The 16,186-nt window shown below is 48.2% G+C and overlaps 8 protein-coding genes across 8 annotated transcripts; 2 read left to right on the top strand and 6 right to left on the bottom strand.

The window, feature by feature from the left end:
• Positions 1–20: 20 nt before the first annotated feature.
• PENARI_c052G06829 (uncharacterized protein) lies at positions 21–507 on the bottom strand (the record flags this gene model as incomplete). Its single annotated transcript, XM_022637421.1, has 2 exons — positions 21–217; positions 303–507. Coding segments are annotated over 2 exons (402 nt in total), but the record flags the coding sequence as incomplete, so codon positions are not given.
• Positions 508–1,195: 688 nt separating this feature from the next.
• On the top strand, positions 1,196–2,788 carry PENARI_c052G02743 (uncharacterized protein; the record flags this gene model as incomplete). Its single annotated transcript, XM_022637414.1, has 9 exons — positions 1,196–1,213; positions 1,263–1,321; positions 1,377–1,433; positions 1,485–1,514; positions 1,564–1,605; positions 1,895–1,920; positions 1,973–2,159; positions 2,227–2,655; positions 2,707–2,788. The coding sequence occupies 9 exons, from the start codon at positions 1,196–1,198 to the stop codon at positions 2,786–2,788; spliced, it is 930 nt and encodes a 309-aa protein (XP_022482716.1).
• A 953-nt stretch (positions 2,789–3,741) lies between these two features.
• Positions 3,742–4,272, bottom strand: PENARI_c052G01392 (uncharacterized protein; the record flags this gene model as incomplete). Its single annotated transcript, XM_022637412.1, has 1 exon — positions 3,742–4,272. The coding sequence occupies one exon, from the start codon at positions 4,270–4,272 to the stop codon at positions 3,742–3,744; it is 531 nt and encodes a 176-aa protein (XP_022482727.1).
• Positions 4,273–4,859: 587 nt separating this feature from the next.
• On the bottom strand, positions 4,860–5,553 carry PENARI_c052G07489 (uncharacterized protein; the record flags this gene model as incomplete). The annotated part of the gene is made up of 3 exons (XM_022637422.1): positions 4,860–5,167; positions 5,214–5,225; positions 5,451–5,553. The coding sequence occupies 3 exons, from the start codon at positions 5,551–5,553 to the stop codon at positions 4,860–4,862; spliced, it is 423 nt and encodes a 140-aa protein (XP_022482721.1).
• A 1,003-nt stretch (positions 5,554–6,556) lies between these two features.
• PENARI_c052G11461 (fungal specific transcription factor domain-containing protein) lies at positions 6,557–9,913 on the bottom strand (the record flags this gene model as incomplete). The annotated part of the gene is made up of 7 exons (XM_022637428.1): positions 6,557–6,979; positions 7,033–7,066; positions 7,118–7,391; positions 7,445–7,564; positions 7,815–8,254; positions 8,313–8,810; positions 9,861–9,913. 7 exons carry the CDS (start codon positions 9,911–9,913, stop codon positions 6,557–6,559), a joined length of 1,842 nt encoding a protein of 613 aa, XP_022482731.1.
• A 594-nt stretch (positions 9,914–10,507) lies between these two features.
• PENARI_c052G05503 (uncharacterized protein) lies at positions 10,508–11,553 on the bottom strand (the record flags this gene model as incomplete). Its single annotated transcript, XM_022637418.1, has 3 exons — positions 10,508–11,331; positions 11,383–11,396; positions 11,456–11,553. 3 exons carry the CDS (start codon positions 11,551–11,553, stop codon positions 10,508–10,510), a joined length of 936 nt encoding a protein of 311 aa, XP_022482733.1.
• Positions 11,554–12,226: 673 nt separating this feature from the next.
• Positions 12,227–13,765, top strand: PENARI_c052G01628 (sugar porter family MFS transporter; the record flags this gene model as incomplete). Its single annotated transcript, XM_022637413.1, has 1 exon — positions 12,227–13,765. The coding sequence occupies one exon, from the start codon at positions 12,227–12,229 to the stop codon at positions 13,763–13,765; it is 1,539 nt and encodes a 512-aa protein (XP_022482730.1).
• A 1,516-nt stretch (positions 13,766–15,281) lies between these two features.
• On the bottom strand, positions 15,282–15,942 carry PENARI_c052G10903 (uncharacterized protein; the record flags this gene model as incomplete). Its single annotated transcript, XM_022637427.1, has 2 exons — positions 15,282–15,772; positions 15,867–15,942. The coding sequence occupies 2 exons, from the start codon at positions 15,940–15,942 to the stop codon at positions 15,282–15,284; spliced, it is 567 nt and encodes a 188-aa protein (XP_022482725.1).
• Positions 15,943–16,186: the final 244 nt, after the last annotated feature.

The raw sequence follows: 16,186 nt of genomic DNA, 5'->3' as shown, positions 1-16,186 counted from the left end.
GTACGAGGCAGCTATCATACCCCTGGAGCCATCTGCTTCCTCCGCTGCTCGTGTTTCGTGTTATCCGTCTGACTGAAGACATTGTCCCTCCGGTACTCGATTCGTGCGGCTTTGTAGTACCAATTGGAGCGTTTGTAGCCAGGCTTGTTGTTTACGTGCATCCAAACTTCGGGAGAAGACGTGACCAGCACTTGAGGCGCGACACGGGCGATCGGACCTGGCTCAAGTCGAAGATGTTAGCTATAATATATGCGGCTCCCCGGATGCAAAGCATAAGAGATGTCTAGGAAAATCCCTCGCACCATGTTTCTTGTTGACTTCTGCGTACCACTCGTGGCAATTGCCTCGAAGCATCGCCATGCTATGAGGCCAGTTCGAAATGCCGGTCCCCGAGGGCCCCCGGAACTGCATCAACTTAGCATATGTCGTGATAATCCTGAAGACATAGAGGCTCAAGAGGCAGCAGAAGAGCGTCACAGCCTGACCTGATAAGTCGGCTACCGCCATAGCGGAAGAAACAACCGGGAAGAATTGGGAGAGTGGCCTTTGGGGGAGTCCGCGGGCCCTGCTATATACTACGGCCACCATTGGATATGGGAAACGCGTGACGACTTTTGACTTCACGGACATGGAGCTGGTTACATTAATGCAGCGGTTGCTATTCGTGGCCTTCTCCCGCGTGCGTGAGATCCACTTTCTAGTGCTGACTAGCGTGTAGAGAGAGCAGCTCCACAGCCGGGCCATTTGAGATGGGAAAAATAATAATACTCGCGCGTATGATGGGTTCTCTGGGCGGCGGTCTGATCCCTCAGTGGCCTCGGGGATCTTTCAGTGGCTAGGTGCACAGATTTGCGCTTTGCTAGCCCCTCTTCCCATGATTCCGGGACACCCCGCAGCCCGATCGGCAAGGCTTTAAGCCGCGCTGAAGTGCAATGACTTCTATCAAACCATGGCAGATCGCGTTGGGCTCTGGGTCTGTTGGAATGGTCAACAGTTGGCCAATCGCTAGTAGCCCCCGCCTTCCCCGCCTGGTACTTTTTTCTTTTTTCTTTGTTACTAGTATAGGCGTGAGTTGGTCACGCTCCGCCCCAACATCCCACTTTCCCCCGCCTCCATTTTTTGCCCAGCCGTTTTCTCAAATTGCTCCGACGTCAATAGTTTCACCCAAGTCTTTGGGAAATCATCGACTGAAGATATGGAGAAAATCGCAGTGGTAAGTAGTGTTTGATGTTCTGATGCGGTCATTCTCATGTCTCGACTAGGACCCAGACTTCTACTCTATAGCTACTGGTTTTGGCACAGATCCGCAGGACTTTCAGTCGTGAGTGCAACTACAGCATACCTTCTATCGTATTCTCACTCTAGTACGTCTTCAGAGAGACCACCTCTATTGCGTCCTCGATCGCGAGGGGACGATTAGAAAACGGCCGAAGGTCAGTCTAGTCCAGCCTAAGGTCGTTTCCTGGTTTTAACCTAAGAAGTAGATACCAGGCCACTAAAGAAGATGATTACTGGTTAGTTACGAAGCATTGATTTGTATATACATGGAGTAACCATATCCAGGGGACCTTCTGACGAGCAGCAATTCGAGGCGTTTGAGATCGGGTAAATCGCATCTCATCCTCATATTTTTTATGTCTCACTAATAGAAGGTCTGTGATTATGATGAACTCAGCCATATGGTGTTTCTTGTTCTAGATTTCAACCAGCCGAATCCTCTTTTTCGCGCCCCTATCGGCGATTCGCCCAAGGTGAAGTTCCCGAGGCGACACTCACTTGAACGTCCCGTTAACATCACAATGTAGCATATTCTGGACATCGGAACTGGTCAAGGAAGTTGGGCAATGTAATCCGATGAGCAATACGTTTCGAGAAAACCATTAACGAGCCTTAGTGATGTTGCCGACCGCTATCCGTCAGGTACTAGATTTCCCGAGACGACTCCTTCTGTTCTTGGGCTGACGCTGGCTAGCTACCGTCCGCGGCGTGGATATTTTTCCCCCGCCAGTGTCATGGATGCCCCCAAATTGCGTGTTCGAAGTGGATGATGTGCTCCGCGAGTGGACATGGAGAGACTCGTTTGACTTTATCCATATACGCCTCCTGTATGGCGCCTTCCCTCCTGAGGGATGGGACCAGTTATACAAACAGGCTTACGAGTGAGTTTCATCCTTATTACTCGGTCTCGTGTCATCAAACGCTCATATCTGTTTACTCTCGGTATAGCGCCCTCGAACCCGGTGGCTGGATCGAGCAGATGGAATTTGACGTGCGGGTCTCTAGCGATGACGGTACCCTGAAAAAAGAACACCAGCTATGGGAGTGGGGACCAATGTTTATTAGGTGCGCCGAGAGAGCTGGACGGTCGCTCAACATCCACGAAACCATGCGCAGCGCAATTGAGAAGACCGGATTCGTGGAACTGCACGAGGAAAAGTACAAGATCCCCTTAGGACCTTGGCCTAAGGATAAGTTACTGAAGGAGGTCGGACACCTCCAAGATGCCCACTGGAACGCCGCTCTAGAAGGTTGGGCGATGTGGCTTCTCACCCACTTCGGGGAGCCGGAGCCGTGGACGAAGGAGGAGGTGCAGGTGTTCCTAGCTAAAGTGCGCATAGAGCTGAAGGACCCACATATTCATGCCTATAATCCTGCGTTCGTTTTCTTTCAAATTGTGCTGAATTGTTTGATGCTAATAACGTTCAGGCACCGCGTGTGGGCAAGAAAGCCTACCATGGATGAATTGGAAGCGAAGGAGGCGACTTTCAAAGCTGAGACATCACCGTAAATCTTCTTAGCAGATGGAGATGGAGAATTCATATTTCTCGGATTCTAGAAACCAATATTTGCATTGTAACCCGAATCTTTTGGTGCTGTTCAATATCATCTCCTCATCTTGATCAGCTCAATTATCTAGCCCGATGCCTATACAAATAAAACCTCTCGTTTGTTGAGATCTGCGCCATTTCTGGCATTGATATCGTGGTCAGTACTGCAAACTACGAGTTGTCGCTACTCACCCCCAGACGATCGGTTCTCTCTCCTGTCACGGCATGGTCAATGAGTAGACCAGGGCCAATTTGTATGTATAAATAGCTAGACAATCTCGTCAGGAGAAGAGCAGAATTAAAGCCTCCTATATCAACATTATTGACCAATTCCCGACTAGCTGGACAATGGACGGCATTGAGCTAGTAGACACGGTTTCTCAAATTTACAGCATTCGCAAAGGTATATTAGAACTCACCAGTCATTGGATGTTGGATCCCGGATGCTGACTATATTATCGTAGGATGCTGGTGCGAATCGGCTTTCATCTTGGGACTAGGCAATAGATATGTCCGAACCTGAACCCGTTCTTCCATTTACCGGGGCCAGATCCCTGGAATTGCGCGCTTCTCGGTTATGCATACAAAGTCCAGCTTCTATCCAGAGTTTATAAGAGGTACAGTACTCTCAGGAATGGACTCCAGACCTGGGTTTCTTAAACATCTTGATTTCTTCACTATCGCCCCAGTTTGTTCACTGAAGCCCTCGAATCAATTTGGGCCTTTCATGTAGGTACCAACGGTGTTGGGGTAGTAATATACAGTCACCTGTTCGGCTGGCAACGTGACTGATATCACAATAGCCACACGGGGATTTACAGTACGACATGGGCCGTGTCAACTAGTCAACGGCTCATGGTAATTTCTCGTCGCTGATCTCATCCAAGATCTGGAATAAAACGTTGTTCTGTACTCAGCAGCAACCGAGCTCAGTCTCCTTAACTCCTGGGCATATTCTGCGTCGGAGTTCATCCATATCTATCCCCTGAGCATTATGTTGATCAAGCAACTCCTCGGCGGCGACACAGGGGGTCGTATTGAAAGCATTTTGATGATGTGGCCGAGGCTCCGAAGCGAGCTGCTCTGTCATGCTCTTCTTGAATGGAGATGAGGTTGTGCTCCTCTGTTGCACCTCTGTGGATTCCTGTGTAAGCTGCGTGAGGACGGTACTCGCTGGCTGCAGGTTGTCTTTTAACGAAGGCTGTTCAATCTGGTCTTTTTCCTTGGCAGGGACGCTAGGCGTCACCTGCGAAGACATTGAGCAAGGATATTGGCAGGAGGTTGCTGAGTACGCCTCCACTGGCCGCCCCGTCGCCGCTGGTATGGCCACCTTACGATCCGCAACGGTACTTTGGTCGGCAAACTGCAGGTAACGCTTAACCAAGGCAGCGGAAAAGCCGAGCGACATAAGTAGGTTTTTGATAAGGTGGTTCTCCGCTTCCATGTTTGCAGGGCGATTCGATTATCGATGTCTGTCTGCCGGGTTTCTAGACTATGTAGAGGATCATGTTAAATAGAGTGTCTCATTTTGGTTCTTGAGGGTTCCTCAAGAAACAGTCTTGCCACAATCAGACTTGTTACCTTCTTCCTTACCTGACTGACAGGTCTTCTACCCTGCAAGTAGATTTTATCTTTACACACGACTAGTAGTTGATTCGATTTCTGCTTGTTTTCGCTGGGCGTATTCGTTGGTAGGCTGGCTAATGTACACGAATATCTCTTCGCTAATAAAGAGGGAGAAAATCGCGTATGGGCTCTCAAGGTCTAATCTACGAGGTAGCTGTAGCCGTGGGGGTTGAGAGGTAGGAAATAAGGGCTGAAGTCGAGCAGAGTGTGCTTCTCGGGAGGGTAGTCCAGCGATAAAATCGTCATCCATGGTTGATTGTGGGCTTTCCTGCATGATAGAGGAAATATTACGTAGAACCGCGTTCAGAAAACCACGCGTTGATGACAGCAGATAGTGGAGTCTCTCTGTCTACTCTCTCCCTTCCCAGGCATTCAGTCCCGTGCAGTCCCTCACACGCAGGTTACCTACTCTTGATAACTGTAGCAAGCGCCCTTTCCGGCCGCATGACAGCAGTCTCTGAATCCGCCTTTCTTTTCCCAGTCGTCCCACTCATCCGTACTTTGATACCACTTTCCATAAGCTTGTTGATAGTTGTCCCATTTCAATTTATGTCCGCAGTCGTAGGTCGGATAAACTCCGTTCCACGGCTTTCCTTCATTCTTGCACGTAGTAGTAGACTTGCCACACCAATACCACACATGGTTGAAGGCGTGGGCCTGAGATGCCAAAATTGCAATGACGGCGGCGGCAGTTATTGGCTTCATAGTATTGACTTTGAGAAGTAATAGCTGGAAAAAAAAAAGGCTCAAGAGACTTACCTACCTCGTTAGCTGAGAGTATATACTTATATAATAGTTGATTTAGAGACTCACACTTATAATGTCGTGCCACACAATAGCAGGTGATGCAAATAGCATAGGAATGAATGTTTAAAAAAAGACTTGATCATACAAAGGGAAAATGCCGCAAGGGCGCTGTTTTTTCACACAGAGCATGACCCCTTTGTGGGTCTGCTTATACGAGCAGTTAACCAATCATCCACTGCATAGACTCACCCCACAGTAATTGAGTTCCACACGATCCCCGGTCATCCACGTCCCATGTGCGACTTCCCAAGATGACCCATTTGGCCAGCGGAAGGCGCTCCACATTGGCCATCATGGGGTGCTCTGTGGGGCGACGCCGATCGTTGGCCTCCCGACGCTTGCATCGTCGGACCATCCACCCAAAGGATCCATGACTAGTTTCTTCGGGTATTGATAAATCGACACCCAGATTGCTAATTCGCCGCCCCCTCCTCCTTAGTAGTTTAGCGTAGTAAATTGTATTACTATCTTTCAATACACTCACACCCCCCACAAGAAGCGGTGAGATCGTACAACTGTAGGCCCACCTTCCCCTCATTCTCTATCACACCGCCCAGTAGGCATAGTTACGGCGCCGACGCGCAGCTTAAATTCGCCCCTCCCTGCAGCAATACGGGTGAGTAAAGCAGCTGAATCTCTCTACAACAGTATGGCTCTTGAATTCATTGATAGTCTTGACTTTGACGATTCAGACCTCGAGAGGCCGGACGATCATGCCAGATCGCCACAACTCCCTAAAGATCCTGTGTAGTTCCATGGGACATTATGGCATTATTACGATGACTCATCTGTTGGTGAAGTTAGTTAACTAGTTAATGAAATGGGGATGGCACGATGGCAGTCTGACATAGCAGACGGGTCGATATCAACGGAGACAGCGCAACCAACCACTCCCATGTCCGGTACAGACGTAGAGAGCAGTCTCTGTAGATGACTATTGGTACTAGAAATGAAACTGTATCATAAAAGAAGAATTTGGTGGAAAAACTGTAGTCATATTGAGGATGGTAGGATGCTGCTATCTCTAGGGAAAAACTGCATACAAGCTTCCTAAGGCATTTTGTGATACCTCAGGCCACTAATACGCTACTGTCATGGGTTCCACCACTACTATATTTGAGATAGCAGTAGCCCCACCATTAGCTGAAGTTCGAGCCACAGGGAAATAAGTTCTAAAGCCGTGGTTTGGATTTTCACTGGGCAGATTATAAACCTTGGGTTCTGGTGACTGAATCGAAAGAGATCAACGTCAGATATGAACTTATCGAAAAATATCAAGAGAATAGAAATTCATATTAGAAGATTCGAGAAAACTCATTGCTGGCAAAAAATTGAGCGTCACCCCAATCAGCCCCTTCACAAAACGAGGTGTCCATCGTGCGTTGCATATTAGTCAAGTCAATATCATTGGAAGCGGCACCGCCCAAGACAAATTCACCGATGGCTTCCAAATCGAGCCAGGAAAAGCCGTCTTGGACATACTGAGGACGGACTTGGAACTGGGGAAGCGGTCGTGCTTGGTTATCAAATGTTGGATTTGCGTCATCCGTGGCAAAGATTCGATCCACTCGCTTCCATAAGATTTCGAGCAGATTAGCGTATCTTGCCCCGAGTTCTGATGATCCTGTTGTCCCCTTGCGCAATGAACTGATTGCATCGCCAATAAGCCGTCGAACACTGCCACGCTCGGGATGAGAGATAGCGTTCAGACTCCATATCTGTACAGTGTTATACTTAGCAAAACAATCATTATCTTGATTTAGCACTCTACCTTATATAAGAAGACAGCAGCATTGACGCAGTACCTGCCTCATGGTCAGCAACGTAATGAGGCCGTGAAGTCTAGCCAAGCATACAAAGGAAAACGGATGGGAAACTGGTTCAAGTTTTCAGCTGACGGAATATAGTTGTTGACAATAGTCAATAGTGCCTTCGCAGCATCTATAGACTCATACATGAAGCGGGCTTCGGGGAGAGATCCGAGGTCTTCGGTGTGGGCGCCTCTATTTTCTACGCCGGGAAAGTTTGGTGATATTGTGCGAAGAGCAGCTGCTTGGAAGGCGAATGCGTTGGCGTATAATCTCAAATACTCATATGACAATTGGAGCAATATCTTTATGTTTTGAGAACCTGGAGTGTTCCAGTTAGTACGCACAAAGCAGGGATTGATAGATTCGGCTCACATGTCAAAGAACCCCAGACACAGTTCCATGCTGCAATTGCTCCTCGAAAGTCATCCAAGTAGGCGGCATAGCTTCCCACGAGCATCATCTGTGCTCCAGCGCCCATGTTGCAGTAGAGGACTTCGTGTACATTAGTAAAGATCTGTGTTAATTCCAACCTCGCACGGAGGACACTGGAGAAATTCTCCTCTACCAACTCTTGGGACCCCACAGTTGGAAAGCCATAACGCCCATAAACAATACTAGGCTCCAGGCCACGACACGCAAACGGTCGGCCTATTCTGACAGAAATTTGACGATCCGATAGGTAACAGGCTGTACACTTATCAGCCATAACTGCAACGTGCCAGGGTACTAAAGCCCTGCTTACCTGCCCACACTAGGCGCTCCCGAGAGGCGTTTGCGCCTCTATTCCTCGAAACATCATAGAACTGAGTTCGATCTAGCCTCCTGGAATACGCTAGCCGGACAGCAAGACCGATGTGCATCCACGCTGCCATGTCTTCTTGTCCATAACCCAAGTTGGCAGATCCGGGCAATGAGCATTGAGGTTCCCACTCTGCCAGCAACAACAAAGCTTCAATTGCGTCCACCCCACATTTCTTGCCTGCTACAATCTCTGTTACTAGGGAACTCATGTATTGAGCACAAGTCCCCAGAATATGCTCTCCATTGGCCATATCCTTGGCACCAATCACGCATATTGCAGTTAGCAGATATGGCTCGCTTCGCGCTGTTTCGGAAATAAATGCGCGATTCAAGGATTTCTCTGGCGCAATGGGGTAGAATGGGTGATATATGGTGGCAAAGCTGGTGGATAAACGCTTGTCAGCGATATGAACTGCAGAACGTAGTGGTTTCTGGTTACCGTTCAACAAGATTGAGAACCTGGGATGGTGTCAAGATACCAGCTTTGACGAGATGGTACTCAAGCAGGCCAGTCTCGGGGACCGTGGCTTGATTTCCGCTATATTGAGCAAGATGCAAAGGTTCAGTACAGGGGAGGATGTTTGTTGAGGTACTGCAAGCAATTTTACTCAAGAATTTTAGTGCATCTGAGGTATTGTGTAAGTCTGTCGAGGCGAAGGTATCATCAATAATACCAGCAGATTGAGCTGAGTCACGAATTTCGAACTGCTCATGAGTGTTCTGATGAGTGGCACAAATTGAAGCGGGCGTCGATTCCTGTGCCCCCTCCCGATCTTCTGGGGTTGAGTATTGCCATTCCGTCGACGCACTGTCAACCAGCAAATCATGTGTTTTGCGTCGCCGATATCCGCCGCGGTTTGAAGTTGCAAGGACGCATTCAACGCCGGCGTGGACACATTTATGGCATGGCGGGCCAAGGACGTGACCCGAACTCGCTCTGTGGTGTTTTCATGGTTAGTTCGGAATAATACGTACAGACACTCAAAAAAACAGAGCTTCGGCTATTCGGGCTGACTGTCTTACAATACACATTTGGCTTTGTGTCTCCTGCAGCGAATGCAAGCCCGTGAAATCCGTTTCATGACTCCTTCAAATGTAGGGGATTGTCAAATATAAATCCACCGTTACGATTGTATCATTTTTGAGGTGTGCTGAAAGAATTGAAATTCAAACGTGGCGAGCGGCATTTGAAACTGAATCGGCTATTCATCACGTGGATTTGAACTCTCGTTGGAAATCAGGAAAATGGGGCCATACGGGCGCACCAATAGAACGAATCAAATATGTCAATTGCTGAAAATGCTCCCTATCTGACAATATGCGTGGGCTGTGCTACGTGACTAATTTTCGAAATTTGAACTCTCTGGGAATTCTTGTCGATATGAATGCGGTTGCTCATGATGAAAATTTGGTCCTTGCCTGGGATGAACACGCCCACTTCGTGCGCGAAGGGATATAAAGTTGTTTTCGTCAGATGAATTAATCGTAGGCCTCGATCCTATTACACGCTCAAACGCAGGAAGGAGTTGGCAAAAGCTCATATCGACAGAGATGCTTGCTTATAATCAAATATCTTTCAGATCCTAACGAAGGTAAGTATCGAGTACCTGAACGTCGCTTACCGTGATATGTCCGAATGTAAAATGCCGATTAACCAGCCGTCTCCTGCTCTACATGTCACAGTACCAAACGTTGATAAGGGTTCGTACATATCCATAAAACGTTAGAAGGAAACCCCCTATCGAATATCAGTTACCTCCTATTGCAGGAACGGCCTTTTTCGAATGAATACGCCGTCACTTCTCACAGTTGGAGAAAAATTTCACTCACCTTTCTGTTCTAGCCCCTCCATAAATTATCATTCCTGTAAGAATCTGTATTAATGGTAATTTATGAATACCCTAGCTACGGACTGTATATGTCTGTGCGCGCTAGCTAAGGACTGGGCTGACTAAGGTGGTCGAGGACTGTCGCAGTGTACTCTCACAATACTCCACAGCGGAAGAAACTACTAGGTCCGGGTTGCTCCTGGGCTCCCATCGTGGGATTCCCATTGCATAACGTATGAGACCGGTGCTTGACCTTAATCCTATAAGCGGGGTCAGGAGGGTCGGAGGTCGGTCACGGGACTACCACGGCGCCGAAGATTGTGCAATTTTGAAGAGCTATACTAGAATTTGATTCGGGACCATCCGGATAAGGAACCTAGAAGGACCATACGAGGCGGGATAGGATCCTGTGCTTAAATAGGAGTGTTCCGTTCTACGTACTTGAGGGTTCCTCAAGAAACAGTCTTGCCCCCAATTTGGCTTGTTGCTTTCTTCCTTACTTGACGACTGACAGGCCTTCTACCCTGCAAGTAGATTTTATCTTTACAATATCCCACCTCTTCAATCGCCAACCTCTTCATTTCGGTAGATAAGAAATGGTTCAAGTAGGCTACAGCAGCGTAGATCATAGATTTTACCCATTGAAGACTCCTAGATCAGGTACCTCTTCTAGGAAGGTTGTATTTCTCCTCCATCGCCTTGGGCCCTGCCTTCCTCATACCCGCTCTTGAAGGGAAAAATTGTAAAAATATATAACAGGTAATACAAGGCGAAAGGGGAGCCTCTGTATAGTATCCAGAATGAACTAAAGCTTCTGTAGTCGCTGGTTGCTCAGCATCAATCGACCATTTCTCACCCTCCGGTGAACCAAAGACGATTTCGCAATTTTATCCTTGACTGGGGCAAAGAATGGAACTTCTGCTTTATCCACTCCATATCTGGCAATCAAACTTTGGCTACGCTCAGACTTTAGATGGTTGATAAACATGGAAACATGTTCGTTGCCACAGGCTGAGGAATTGGGTGCATAGAGCACGTAGCATGAATTCATGAGCGGATGGAAAGGGTCTGTTGGTTCAAAAAACACAGTCGAACCTCGAACCCTACCACGGCTCACTTGATCCAATAATGTTGATCGATCATTGAGGGTGTAGGCCCCAGCAGCAGAAGCGAAGCTTATAGCATCGGCCGGGTTATGCTTAGCCTTGATGTACCACGATGATGACCCCGGTGCGTCATTCCATGGGGTCCGATGACACCGGCGCCAGATATCGTGTTCTTTGCACATAGTGGCGGATCCATCGTCTCTGCTGTGAAACATAGAACCGGTCTTCGCAATTCGGTCGAAGGCCTCCTCAATGGACATGGTGTCTTTGACATTGGCCGGGTCGTGCTCAGGGCCGACCAGACAGAAGTGATCGTGGAATATGCAACCCGCGTTTTTAGCCCAGCCCTCTGACACAGCGATTTCCTCTTGTTCGCGTTCGTATGTGAGGGCAATGTCAACGTATCCGCCTAGAAGTGCCAACTGGGTGTTCCTTGAATGATTGCAAATCCATTCAATCCTCCCCTGATTCTTCTGAAGCAATAGATAGTCCTTTGCAAGGGCTTCGACCAAACCTACTCCGCCTGCGCCATATTAGTCCTATTATGGTCGTAACCAACATTCATCGGCCTTACCTGCGCCACCATTCCTACATGTATCCAGGTGTGACGTTAGTCAAGATCATAATCCACAGGAGTTTGCTCTTACCCAATTCTCAGAATTAAGTTGCCTTTGCCGAATACTTGCGATGGTGTCGAGGCAATATCTCCATGCTGTTGAATTATGGTATTGGCGAAATATGTCATAGTGAAGAACACTGTGAGAAGATACGTGGAATGCCCAGTCTCAGCCTGTTACAAGATATTTATTTAATGTACACGCAGTGCGAGCTGCAAAAATCATGACATAGCCATGGCTAGACGTCATTTGCCGGTTGTCCGTTGTGCCAGCAATGAACGGCTATAGCAGGGAAATTGGGCGTAGGCCGCCGAAGGGCACGAGTAGTGCCAAAGTTATTTCTCAGTTGCCGAAGTGGACCGAGTATCATTAGGTCAGCGATTGACGGATCTGCGTAGACTAGCCTTATTTTAATGTGTGGGCTCAGTAAGTTCGAATTAGATGTTGGTACATTGCGGGGTGCGAAGGTGTCGAATTGTACCTGCTCAAGGATTACTCCACTCAACCCCAGAACGCCAATTATCAGGTGATAAATCATCATTCGCCTGCTATACCCGTGCCTTGCCAGGAGTAGGCGGTGTCACCACGCTGCTGTTCAGTCAAATTTAGCTTGTGAAGCCTGGAACATCTTCCCCATGGGGAAGAGAAACTATCGGTTATTGTTTAGCAGCGTGCGACTCTGAAATGGTCGGTTTTGGGATTCTTCAACTAGTTGATAAATAACTCTTCAACCCCCAGAGAAGCAACATTCCCGAACCAACCGTATTACCAGCTTGGTTGCCACCTCACCAGGAAGCCACAATGTCTTCACCTACATTTATCGGCCTCAAAGGCCAACCCCTAGTGTATGCTGTTACCCTTTGCTGCGGTCTTGGCTTTCTCCTCTTCGGTTACGACCTTGGCTTCATGGGAGGCCTCACCACATCAAGCGAATTCCTTAACCAATTCGGCAATCCAGGTGCATCTCTACTGGGATTCCTCATCTCTTCTTATGAGCTCGGAGCCATGATTGGTGCACTTCACATCTTTCTTTTTGGCGACAAATTTGGTCGAAAGCCAAATGTCATGAGCGGAGCTGGAATCATCTCGATTGGGGCTATCATTCAAACCACCTCCTTTAGTGTGGTGCAATTTCTGATCGGTAGAGTTGTATCTGGATTCGGTTTGGGAATGATGACCACCGTTATTCCCGTCTGGCTCGCAGAATGTGCCAACCCTAAGTCTCGAGGTCGGATGGCGGCTATGCAGCTGTCTAATCTTATCCTTGGATTGATTATCGCCAACTGGTTGGACTACGGGATGGCTTCCTATTCCGGTTCTGTTCAATGGAGATTTCCCTGCGCCTTCCAGATTGGTTTTTGCGTCATCATTGGATGCTACATACCATTCCTCCCCGAGTCACCACGATTCCTAGTCAGAGAAGGCAGGTTTCACGACGCCTCAAGAAGCCTTGCTGCTCTCAGAGGGGTTGAAGACGTTGCTGAAGAGATTGGACAAATCAAATACGCGGTTGAGATCGACGCTAAACATGGCAACTGGTCAGACATCTTCAAAAACAGTGGTGTCTCTGGACGAACAAGAGTCATCATCGCCTTTTGGGTCAATGCTATGCAACAGTTGACTGGTTCCAATGTCATTTCCAGCCTTGGCCCATACGTGTTTCAACATTCCATCGGATTAAGTCGCCAAAATGCACTTCTCGTCTCTGGTGGAAATCAAATCTATTTTTTCCTCTCAAGTCTGATTGCTTGGTGGGCTGTTGATAGATTTGGTCGCCGCCAACTTTTCATGTTTGGGTCTGCTGGTATGTCATTGTGCATGGCCCTTTCTGCGGTGTTTGTTGGAATAGGTACCAAGAGTCTGGGTTACGGTGCAGTTGCTGTGCTTTATGTCTTCTATACCTTCTTCACCGTTGGGTGGCAGGCAAATATGTGGATTTACCCATCTGAGATCCTTCCACTGAAGCTTCGTGTGAGAGGTGGTGCTGTTGGTGTTGTCTCTCAGTGGGCTTTCACATTCTTGGTTGTGGAGATTACGCCTGTGTTGATTACGAACATCGGGTATAAGTCATACATCGTCTTTGCAGTGCTCAACTTTGCTGCAATTCCGATTGTATACTTCTTTTTCCCAGAGACAAACCAATTGCCTCTGGAAGCAGTGGATTTGTTGTTCAGCAGAGAGGGGCAGACATCGAATCTTCTCAAGGTTGTTAGGGAAAGCACTGACAAGAATGTTCAAGAAGCTGTTCAGGCAAGTCTGTATAGCGGCGTGGAAGAGTTAGTGGCGATGGAAACGAAGGCGAGCGTGGTTCACAGGGAGGATATAGTAGATGCAGCATGATCGATTGCTATGCTGAAAGTATTGGTGGGCATGGATTGACATGTTGTGTGAGGGTAGGCCTCGATCGAGATGGTGATGGTGCGGGTATGGCGGTCGATAGTCGCAACCGAGAACGCACGCAGTTTTACACCAAATTTGACCACCAGAGTCCTTAATTTTGACCTAGTCAGATCCGTAGGTAACTGCCGATGATTTTCGTGTGCTTTCGATGCACTAGAGGGACAGATACACACACATGCGGAAGGAAGTGCACGAAGACAAAATACACTCGTTTTCCATAAAGATTTCCTTCTCGTTTTTGTGACTCTGGCTGCGGGGCAACGATACTTTTGACGTGATAGCCGGATCTACTGTCGGCAGAGCGTGAGCCGACCGTGCGATTCTATCTTGTCTCTGTTGCAGCAGCTTCGCTGTTGGTGGTTTGTTTGGTCCTGCCTACGTTCCTGTCACCTGTTCTCTTTCGTGACTGGACCTGCCCGTGCCGACCGAGCTGCCTTGGGCTTTTCCACTTTAATGCATATGTATATATTCGTGCCCAAAGCACCTCTTGGGTTTTACTAATACGTTTCTCTTTGAAGTATAGCTCCTCAAAATTTGCACAATCTTCGGCGCCGTGGTAGTCCCGTCACTGACCTGCGACCCTTTCTGGCCCCGCTTATAGGATTAAGGTCGAGCACTGGTCTCATATGTTATGCCACGGGAAGATTTTCAGGCACTTCTTGAAGTCATTTTTAAATCGCAAAACACTTCAATTCCATCCTTCCTTGGATGAAGAGGATGCGTCTATGACAGTCGAACAGCGCTCCACGACAGCCACATTGGACTGGTGACCATTTTCCTGCGAAAGCTAGAGTATTATCAAGGAATACTGCTCTTAACTTCGAATCGGTGTATCCGATTGGATGATGCAATTCTTAGCCGTATCCATTTGATCATCGAGTATGACAATTTAACGAGGGAGTTTCGCAGAGGTCTCTAGTCAAAATTTCTTTCCAAGGCATGTACGATGCAAGGGGCTGCTACTATTGAGGAAGACGGCCTTCGGCAATCAGAGTCTTTGGCTCTAACTGGACGAAGGTTGGGTTTTAGATCGTTGTTTTGTGCACGTTCCACTTGCTGACTACCATGACCCAGATCGAAAACATCGCCGCCATCGCGCATGCTCTCGCTGAGGCGGATGCCAATTAAGTGAGGTATAAGTACTTGGAGTTAGCAGCGAAATTGAATAAGATAATTTTCGAAGGAGTTCGGTCGACAGGGGATGGTTGATGGGATGTATCTCTAGCAGCATACCTGGGAAACCCATGTGGATACTGTCGTTGCTCAAGCCTGCCGAGCAGTAAGGCCATTGTCCAACATCCTTAGTTATTACTTGGTCTTAAATAGATACTGGGTTCGAATAAACACAGGAGGTGTAGCCGCGGATTGGAGCCGTGAATGTCCACGTTGCAGGGTAAGAATACAGACCATCGTTCCCGGGCATGGTCTTGGTGTTAGCCTCCATGGTGTCGCAATCCTACTTTCCTGGGTTAGGCAATGTGTAATCGATGGCGCCCCAGTAGTTATCAAAGCCGCCAAATGGGTCGTCCAGAACTACATACACTTCAACGCCCAGCGTAGTTGCGGGTGGAGCTGTGGTAGTGGAGCTCTTGCTTGTAGTGCTGGTAGGTCCCGAGGTTGTTGTGCTTGACTCGGTAGTCGACGTCGATGTCGCTATAGTAGCAATTTCGGAGTACCAGATGGAACTTAGAGAGGAGCTCAAGGCATCAAGGACACTACTACCTTCTGTTGTAGTGGGGAAGCTACATTCAGTGAAATCAGCACCACCAGCGGCTGTCTTCGTGCTCGACTCGGTTGAAGTCGAGGTGGAAGTTGACGTAGTCGAATCGCTAGCAGAGCTGCTACCGTCTCCATTGCTACCTCCGCCGCTACCGCCATCGCCACTGCTGGTATCGATACCGAACCCAGGGGGGCATGCTGGGCAGTTTGAATCACAGAAAGGCTCACCTTCGCAAAGTCAGTGAAGTGCATTACTAAATTATTTGACTTGAACTTCCAACTGCCATCAACAGGCAATACAATAGAAATGGGGTGAACTCACATGATGTGCCGCGACCTGGAGTGCCGGTTCCACTGGGCTCGGTAGTTTTGCCTGATGTCAACGATGTTGATTTCATGTTCAAAGCAGGATCCGTGGTTGATGGAACAGTCGTGGGATAGGGATGAGGCGTGATTGTGGTGGTGACAGGAGACAAAGTTGTCCCACCAATCACTGTTGTTGAGCCCCCAAAGATGTCCGTCACAGGAGGAGAGTATTCACTCTATGTGCCCCAGATGAATTCGCTCGAATTTTGCGTATAGGTCGTTGCGGCTCCAGTGATTGTTCTGGTTCCTCCGATCACTCTTAAAGAAATCGGTTAG

This window comes from Penicillium arizonense, assembly GCF_001773325.1.
Source record: "Penicillium arizonense strain CBS 141311 chromosome Unknown PENARI_contig052, whole genome shotgun sequence".
NCBI lineage: Eukaryota > Fungi > Ascomycota > Eurotiomycetes > Eurotiales > Aspergillaceae > Penicillium > Penicillium arizonense.
This window is presented reverse-complemented; position numbering and strand designations above follow the sequence as displayed.